The 9,863-nt window shown below is 40.7% G+C and overlaps 1 protein-coding gene across 2 annotated transcripts in view; it reads right to left on the reverse strand.

Moving 5' to 3' along the window:
• Positions 1–5,046: 5,046 nt before the first annotated feature.
• LOC102866378 (cytochrome P450 2C18-like) overlaps positions 5,047–9,863 on the reverse strand; it is a 30,146-nt gene continuing 25,329 nt past the window's right edge. For both annotated transcript variants that reach the window (XM_006880367.1, XM_006880366.1), the window contains 3 exons: positions 8,894–9,081; positions 6,489–6,630; positions 5,047–5,228 (listed from right to left, as the gene is read on the reverse strand). In XM_006880367.1, coding sequence (XP_006880429.1) covers positions 5,047–5,228; positions 6,489–6,630; positions 8,894–9,081 — 512 coding nt within the window. The remainder of the gene's footprint in view (positions 5,229–6,488; positions 6,631–8,893; positions 9,082–9,863) is intronic.

Genomic DNA, 9,863 nt, shown 5'->3' on the forward strand with positions numbered 1-9,863 from the left:
GGGAGAGAATATTTTCTATTTTAGGGCATTATGTTTATCGTAAGAGTACGGAATGAGGGTTGCAGAGTGGATTATATTTGGGGTTGGGGGATGTGTGGGGGATTGCGTACCAATGAGGGAGTTTTTCTTTTGCGTTTGAAGGAGAGGAGCAAATGGGGGCGGGGAGAGAGGTGCAACAATGAATTAATGGAATATCAAAATCTCTGTAGATGTTCATTGAAATGAAAAATAAACAAAAAACAACAACTGGACAATGAGTACGGATGACAGAAGAACCGATGCCTTTGAGCTGTGATATTGGAGAAGAGCACTGAACATCCCAGAGACTGTCAAAAGAACAAACAGGTCTTAGAGAGGTGCAGTCTGAGTGCTTTTTGGAAGCAAGAATGATGAGACTTCGCCTCACATACTTTGGGCATGTTGCTAGAAGGGGCTATTCCTTGGAGAGGAACATGATTCCTGAAAAGGTGGAAGGCTGACGAAGGAGAGGAAGACCCTTGGCCACATGGATTGAAACAGTAACGGCTAAAATGGGCTTCTAGTGTGTCAGGATGTGTGAAGATGGTACAGGATTCAGATCTGTTGTTCGTAGGGTTGCTGTGAGTCTTACTCTATTTGACGGCATTACCAACAACATGAGTCAGCTCAATGGCAGCTAATAACCTGGTACTTTTCTCAGCCCAGAAAGGCACAAGTTACATCAGCCAGGAATGTTATAAAAGCATTCTATTTCAAGTTCATAGTTTGAGTTAGAAGAGAAGGCTTTGATAGTTCCAATGATCCTGGTGAGCTGTCTCTACTACAGTCTGCTTTTCACTTTGGACTCAAGAGCTATGGAAAAGGGATGTTGCCTCCTGCCCCTACTCCTTTCCCAATTGGAAATATCCATCAGTTAACTATAACATTAGCAAATCCTTACAAAACATTAGTGTGATTTGTGCTTCACCAATTGCACTCAAAGTATATTAGCTGTTGGTGAAGTCGTCAATAGTTATGCTGCTAATCCAGAGACTATTATCTCTGCTGTTTTTAAATTTCCAGCTGCTGCTTGGGAGAAGGATGAATCATCTCTGTGCTTTGTCTTCTGAAAACCTCCTGGAGTAAACAGCTGTAAGTTGATTCTGACAATGAGTCCATGAATTAAAGAATTAGAATATTTTCTAAAAAACTAATTCAGTGCCACTGAATGGTCTCTTAGCCACTCTCCTATAGTTTCAGAGATGGTAAAACATAAGAAGAGACTGCCCATCTTTCTCTCTCATAGATGCTGGTAGATTCAAACCTCCAGAGATAATGGCCTTTTAATTAGCAGTATGCTACAGAGCGTGCCACCAGATAGATCTAATTTTTTTAAATTTTATTAATTTTAATGAACATTTACAGAGATTTTGGATTTCCATTCATTGTTGCATTTTTCTCCCTGCCCACCTCTCCCCGCAGTTTGCTTTTCTCTTTGAAAAGTAAAAGCGGTATCTATTTTAATGTACTAGAGGCAAAGTATTTAACCAAACCATTATGAAATAATACTCCTGTTTTGATCTATCATCCTGAGACAACTATTAAGATTAAAAAATAATGAAGTGGTTAAATGACCAAAGGAGAGAGCACTGATGTCCTTCATTACTTCACAGTCCTTTCCTGTGATATTTTGTTTGAACATAAATAGCGTTGGAAGTATTTTGTGATTTGAAATTTCAAACCCATGTATAACCCATCTGTTCTGTTCAGGTTAATCGTGATTGTTGTTGTTGTTGTTGTTATGTGCTGTTAAGTTGCCTGTGACTCATAGTGACCATATGTACAACAGCCGTAAAACCAGCTCTATCCTGTGCCAATCTTATTGCCTCTGACACACACTTACCTCCATTACCCCAGTCACTGAATCTATCCATCTCGTTGAGCATCTTCCTCTCTTGTGCTGTCCCTCTACCCTCCCAAGCACAATGTCCCTCTCCAAGGACTGGTCCCTCCTTGCAACATGTCCAAAGTATGTCAGATGAAGCTTCAGAATCCTTGCCTCAAAAGAACAGCCTAGTTTAACCCTCTCCAGGATGAACCTATTTATTCTCTTAGCAGTCCATGGTATATTCAATAGTCCAGCACCACAGTTCAAAGGCATTAATTCTCCTATCATCCCTATTCATTATCTGATGCATAGCAAGTGATTGCAAGACCATTGCCTGTATCACGTGCACCTTAGTCTCCAGACTGAAATCATTGCTCTTCAGTACTTTGGAGAGGTCACTGACAGCAGACTTTCCCAATGTAAATACGTCTTTTAATTTCCTGGCTGTTCTGCCTAGAGTGTTGATTGTGGAGCCAAGCAGACTAAAGCTGTTTATAATCTCTATCTCTTCACCCCCCATCATGATGCTGCCAATTGGCCCAGTAGTGAGAATCTTTGTTTTCTTGATATTTAGCTTCAATCCATATTGAAGGCTACAGTCCTTGATGTTTTGCAGCAAGTGCTTCAGGTCCTCCTCAGTTTCAGCCAGCAGGGTTGTATCATCCGCATAACGCAGATTGTTGATGAGTCTTCCTCCAATCCTGATGCCACATTTCTCCTTATAGAGCCCAGCCACCTGATAATCTGTTCTGATATAGATTGTAAAGGTATGGAGATAGGACACACCGTTATAAACTAAAAAGCAGAATGTGACATCAAGAGAATAACTGTTGTGTAAGTACTAACTAGCAGGGAAAGAGCTGTATCCTTTCTCCATACCTATTCAATCTATGTTGAACAAATCATTAGAGAAGCTGAACTTAGTGAAGAAGAGTGTGGCATGAGGACTGGAGGAAGACACATCAACAGCTTGCTGTTATACAGATGATAAAACCTTGCTTCAAGTGAGCACGAAGCACCTTAAAGTGTGACCTGCGAGCCCTCCTTGGAGTCAAGCTTTTGTTTGTAGTAAAGCTTTGTTTCACATACTTGGACATGTTATGTGTTGGTAAGTGTGACTCACAGTGAATCTGTAAACAACAAATCTGAACCCTGTCTTATCCTGTGCTGTCCTCATTGCTGACACATTTGAACCCATTGCTGCAGTTACTCTTTGAGGCTCTTCCTCTCTCTCTGACTCTCCACCTTTTCAAGTATGATGCCCCTCTCCAAGAAATATTCTATCCTAGCAACGTGCCCAGAGTATATTATATGAAATTTTGTCATCTTTGCTTCCAAGGGGCACTCTGGCTGCAACTTCTCCAAGACATCTATTTGTTCTTCTGACAGTCCCTGGGAACGTCAGTACTGTTCTCCAACACCAAAACTCAAGGCCATTGATTCTTCTGTCATCCTTATTCTTAATCTGTCATATGCATAACAAGTGATGGAAAGGACCTGACTCAGGTGCACCCCTTAGTCTTCAGACTTACATCACTGCTCCTCAACAATTTGGAGAAATCCCTTACTGAGACTTTCCCAATACAATGCTTTTTCTGATCTGACTGCTGTGGTACCAAGGGTATTGATGGTGGATCCATGTAAGATGAAAATGTTGGTTATTTAATTTTTTCTCCCACTAGCATGATGTTAAAAAAGGCTATTCCATGGAGAGGAAATATGAAAAATGAAAGAGAGGAAAGCATTCAAAGAAATGGTCTGATAGAGTGGCAGTGAGCTTAAGTTTGTCGGGGATGATACAGATGGCACAGGACAAGACAGGTTTCAGATTGGTGGGTCTTAGGGTTTCCATGAGTTGCACTTAGTTCAAGGACACTTAGCAACAACCAGCAAGAATGAATTGAAAACAAGTAATCAGGCCTTGGTGGTGTCTGTGAACTCTGCACAGAACTGCCGTCTGCCCTTTTAAAAAACTTTTATTGTGTTTTGGGTAAAAGTTTATGGGGCAGATTGTTATTCCATTCAGCTTTCATATGCAGTTTGTTTTATGACAGTGATTCAAATTCCCCTATTTAATCCCTTTCCCTACGATCTCTCTGGTTCTTGTTTCCATTCATCCTTCTGTCATTTTCTTTCCTGACTTCTGAGCTTTCTTTACTCTAGGCAAATATAATCCTTGTGATCTTGTGGTGATGATTGTTCTAAGGACTGAGTACCTCAGTGATACTAATATTCACCCTATTTATCTGTCTATAGTTTGTTTGGGTTCAGTTCCAGGCTGAAAGGATGGCTCAGGGCCATAGACTGGGAGTTTTACCCATCTCTATGGAGCAGTACACGGGGCTCTTCTTATGATTTTGAGTTTTATTTTACATTTTCCTCTCACTCTGTCCAGGACTTTTTATTGGGATACTGAAAGTGGTGGGGAGTGATAGCCAGTCACCAGTTAGCTCTTCTGGTCTGAGGGTTGTGGAGGCTGGCTGAATCCACAGTTATCATTTTTCAAAGACATATTTTGTCTCCTAATGGTTTTGCAAATATGCCTTTAATTACACCTAAACTTTCCCTTCTGTTTCTGTTTTATTGATTTTCTTTAAATTAGGAACAGATAATGACTTTTATCAAAGGTGTTTTCTGCATCATTCAAAATGATCATGTGGTACTTTTCTTAGTTTTATTTATATAGTAAATGACATTGACTTTTTAAAATGTTGAAACACCCATGCCTACCTAGTATGAGTCTCATTTGATTATTAGAAGGTTTAAGCAAAGTGATTCCATCTTGCTGACTTCCTGGCCCTACCCAGATAGGTGGTACTTGGCTTGTGTTATTTCTGGATGTCGACCTTTCAGTTACGGTATGTTTTATTGGTCTTTTTAAAAAACTGATCTTATTGTTTAGATTCAGCTAGAATTTTGTTGAATTCTTGTTAGTAAAACCAGCTTGTGTGTTTCTAGAAAAGGATCCATTTCTCCTATTTTGTCAATAGAATACAGATCCTCATAGTTTTCTGTTCTTTTAATTTCATTTGGCTTTATTGAGGCTTTATTCCTTTAATTTCAGATTCATGTTATTTGCAGTCTTCTCTTTTTTTCCTCTTCTGTTAGTTTGCCAGTGGTTTGTTAATCTGGGGACTTGATTCCCCAGTGGAGATGTTTTGCAAATGACAGCACAGCAGGAATCAGAAATCTGAGGATCTTCAGATAGGAATGAAGCGGAGCTGGAAGGAGTGTGGCACAGATGCAAATCCATTGTTAGCTGGGGTGGTGTTGATGTCCTTTGGTTCAACCAGAGGCTTCAAGGTAAATTTCTGTAAAATGGTGGTCAGGAATATAAATAGCTCCATGCGGGCCAGACCTTCTCCCATACAACTCCGTTTTCCTAGAAATAACAGGCATAGAAGTTAGATCCTTCTTGAACACTATATTACTGAATTGGCAAACAGACTATACACAATGATCATTGGATGAATGACTGAATAGATGGATGGATGAATGAACAGAAAGATGACAGAAGAATGGATGTGATTACTCTCTGTTTCTCTTTTTACCCCAGCGCAAAATTCGGCCAAGGATTTTTGCCCCCTTATGCACTGTGAAATGTGTAAGTCTGAACATCTCATTCTTACCCTTTAGAATTTCAAATGGATCCTCATACCTGTCCTATAGGTTAAGGCACAAATTATCTAATGTAGACCTTCATATTCTGTTCACAGTATGAAATTCTTCTGTATTCTACTCTTTATCCTCAGCTCTAGCCATCCCTATTTTCCACATGTACTTAAGTACCACATGGAAGGTACTTAGTAAAGTTTAGTATTAGATAAAGTTCTCAAAAGAATTGAAGAATATCTAAGTAAATGTTACCTTTTAGGAAGAACTTTTTCATTGAGTAGCTCAGTAAAGTATCTGGAGACAATTCAACTCATTCCCTACCTTTTCCCCTTTGGAATGGTCGAGCCTAAGGACTTATACTAAGATGCGCCTGATCTGAGCTATAGTCTTCGCAATTACATCCATCCTATGCATCAGAGAGTTGGACAGTGAATAGGGTTCATAAAAAGAGAATTGATGCCTTTGAGCTGTGGTGCTGGAGAAGAGTGTTGAATATACCATGGACTGCTAGGAGAACAAACAGGTTTGTCCTAGAGAAGGTAAAGCTGGAATGCTCCTTGACATCAAGGATTCTGAAGCTTCGTCTGACATAATTTGGGCATGTTGCAAGGAGGGACTGGTCCTTGGAGAGGAACATCATGTTTGGCAGAGTGGAGGAGCGGTGCAGGAGAGGAAGACCATCGATGAGATGGATCGATTCTGTGACTGGAGTGGTGGGAATGAGTGCGTTTGAGATGGCTAGGTTGGCACAGGATAGAATGGCATTTAGGGCTGCTGTACATAGGGTCACTATGAGTCGCAAGTGACTTGATGGCACATAACAACAACAACAACAACAAGGATGTATGCTCTGGCCCAACAATGAGGATGCATCACGGGTGGGAAGGTGCCTGAGCACTGGAAGTGGTTCTTGTGATCATGTACAAGGGACAATTGTCCTAGTCCTGGAGTTACACTGTTCAAGTGTCAACTGGTATCATACAGGTATCCTGTTCCCTAATTACAGATGGTTGTACACATCAGTTACCTGCTGAGAAAGCCATGAAGTAGTCACTCTTCTTAAAATTGCCACTCTCATCCAGAAAGTGACCAGGGTCAAAAGCCTCCGGGTTGGGGAATTCTTTGTCATTGTTATGGACAGAAGTCAGTGATATTAGTATGTTTGTACCCTGGAATAAACATAACAAAAAAAAATTTCCAAGCAACTCTAGGTTTGTGCCCTTTTTTCCTTCCTCAAATAATTGTTAAAGACTTTAATGGTCTTTTTTTTTTAAGTGAATTTTCTTTTTTATTATTAATTTTCATTAAAGTTTACAGAAACTTTCATTGTTGCACATTTCTGCCTGCTCCCCACTCTCCTCCCCAGTTCACTCTTCTCTTTTTTTCTCTTCCCCCAACTCCACTACGCATCCTTTGCTCTGGACTCCTGTCATGACAATAATACCTAATCATATATCCCTTTTAAACAGTTCTCTCCCTCATCTGTTTCAATGCAGTGTTAACTGTTTTTGTTAAGATTATTTTTCTTCATGTATGTATGTATTTCTTTTTCTTATTTCATATGATCATTTAATCTGTCAGGAGCTGCAGTTGCTAACCCGGAGCTTGCTGCTTTCTAGTGGTTATAATTCACTAGCAGCTCTTATGGAAAAATTTGGACAATCTTTGGCTGTGTAATTTATGGACTCAAAATCTCCAAGGAGGATTAGTAAATTCTAACTTCCCAGCAATGGATAATAAATGAATGTTTTGACAGAGATTTCAGAAGAGGAGAAATGGCGGGGAAACTCAATCCTATCCCTGTTTTTTGCAAAATTGCTCTGTGATTTCTTCATTCAGCACTTGGCAAGGCTGGCACTGAGCCAAAGTGGTAAGCCCACATTGAAAACATGGTGGCTTCTCAGGTGATTCATGACTGTGTATTTTAGCTTGCTGAAACTGAGGAGGACCTGAAGTGCTTGCTGCAGAAGATCAAGGACTGCAGCCTTCAATATGGATTGAAGCTCAACATCAAGGAAACAAAAATTCTCACCACTGGGCCCATTGGCAGCATCATGATAGCTGGTGAAGAGACTGAAATTGTTAACAGCTTTAGTTTGCTTGGTTCCACAATCAACACTCTTAGTACCAGCAGCCAGGAAATCAAGAAAAGAATTGCATTGGGAAAGTTTGCCATCAGGGACCTCTTCAGAGAACTGAAGAGCAACCATGTCAGTCTGGAGACGAAGGAGCGCCTGATCCAGATCATAGTCTTTATGATTGCTTGCTATGCGTCAGAGAGCTGGACAATGACTAGGGATGATAGAAAATTGATTCCTTTGAGCTGTGGTGCTGGAGATGAGTGTTGAATATACCATGAACTGCTAGGAGAACAAACAGGCTGCCCCTTGGAGGCAAGGATTCTGAGGCTTTGTCTGACATACTTTGGGCTTGTTGTATGGAAGGACTGGTCCCTGGAGAGGGACATCATGCTTGGAAGGATGGAGGGATGGAGAAAGAGAGGGAGACCATCGATGAGATGGATTGATGCAGTGACTGGGGTAATGAGGTAGTTGTGTCAGAGAGAGTAAATTTGGCACAGGATAGAGCAGGTTTCAGGGCTATTGTACATAGGATCACTATGAGTCACAACGACTCAATGGCACATAACAACATTTTAGCTTGAGCATGAATGTCATTTTCTCAGTTCCCACATATACATTGGTACATTTGGTAGTTTTCATTTCCGCTACTTGTTTTCTTTAGTATGATACTAGAATTTATTTGGGATTGCAGTGCAGCTTCTTGCCACTAGGCCTCCCGAGCGCCACTAGAATTTATTTGGAAATATGAAACATCCAATATTATATAAGCCAACCTACCAGAATCCCCCAAATTTGGAAGAATTAACACTGCTAGATGTCAAGATTCATTATAAATTTTTGTCATTGTTGTGGTTAGGTGAAGTTGAGTTAATTCCAGTCATGGCAATCCTGGGTACAAGAGAATGAAACCCTGACAGATCCTGGGCGGTCCTCATGATTTTGCTGTTCTTAAGCCCATTATTGCAATTACTATGTCAGACCATCTTGTTGAGCATTTTACTGACCCTTTCCTTTACCAATACCCAAACTGGACAGCATACAAATACATCAAACTGCATACTTGGACCTTCTTAATTTCTTTCATCTTATGCTGATGGTGGACTGCATCATTCTGTGAATCTGGAACTCCAGAGCACTGACGTTCAGGGTTGTTGTAATGTACCGTTGAGTTGGAACCAACTCATAGCTGACCCTCCAGCAGGCTTTTCAGAGGCAGTTAAGCTCTTGAGAGGAGATTGCCCATCCTTCTCCCATGGAATTTGAACTGTGTGTCTTTGAGATCACAGCACAGCTTCTTCCACTAGGCCACCAAAGCTCCCTGAAGTTCAGCATAGAAGAAACATCTTACCTTGGGGATCAAGTAGTTTCGGAATTTGACATCACGAGTCACTGAATGGGGCAGGTTGGTAGGGATGAGGTCAATGACTCTCTGGATTTCGTGCACCACGGCATCCATGTAGGGCATATTACCTCTGTCCTGCATGCTAGGGCTTCTCTGTCTTCCAATCACACGGTCAATCTCTTCCTGAACTTTTGCTAATAAGGTATAAATGAGTATTATTAAGAATAGGACAAAATTGGTACTTTGCTCTAGTGGCTTAGTCTCTAGGGAGTTGGGCTTCAGTAGCAACTCTCCGGCAGTTCAAATCCACCAAAGCCTCTGAGAGAGAAAGAAGGACAATCTGCTGTGTAACTTACATAAAGTTTCCTAAAACCCCCATGGAGGCTTAGCTAAGTGTTGGTTCTGACTGAACAGCTACAAGTATTTTTAGTTTCTTTGCTTTACTAAGTCAAGTATATAACACTTTCTGACATTATCTCAACATTGTTATAACCATAACCTATATTACCAGAGCTCTGGTAGCCTAGTGGTAAGGAGTTAGGCTGCCGACTGAAAGGCACAGAGTTCAAATTCAAAAGCTCCTCTGTAGGACAAAGATGAGCAGTCTCCTCCAATGTGATTTATAGCTTATGAATATCCCCTGGAGGGTCAGCTAGGGGTTGATTCTGATTTCTCAGAATATAAAAACAACTAGAAATACATCTAAATAGTGTGAAAGAATTGGTATAAAACTGAAAAATTAATAATCCTTTTTTCGTGTGTGTGTGTGTGTGTGTGTGTGTATACTGTCGAATCAGATCTGACTGGTACAAGAGGAGATTGCCCCAACTCCAGCAAAGCATCTGGTGGATTTGAACCATATACCTCTGGGATTCGGGATGACAAAGTAAAATATTACAATGAAATGTGCAAGGAGATGGAGTCAGAAAATCAAAAGGGCCGAACTTACTCAGCATTTCTTAAGCTCAGGGAACTG

Source organism: Elephantulus edwardii, unplaced genomic scaffold (assembly GCF_000299155.1).
Source record: "Elephantulus edwardii isolate Elephantulus edwardi_28Jun2011 unplaced genomic scaffold, EleEdw1.0 scaffold00007, whole genome shotgun sequence".
Taxonomy (NCBI): domain Eukaryota; kingdom Metazoa; phylum Chordata; class Mammalia; order Macroscelidea; family Macroscelididae; genus Elephantulus; species Elephantulus edwardii.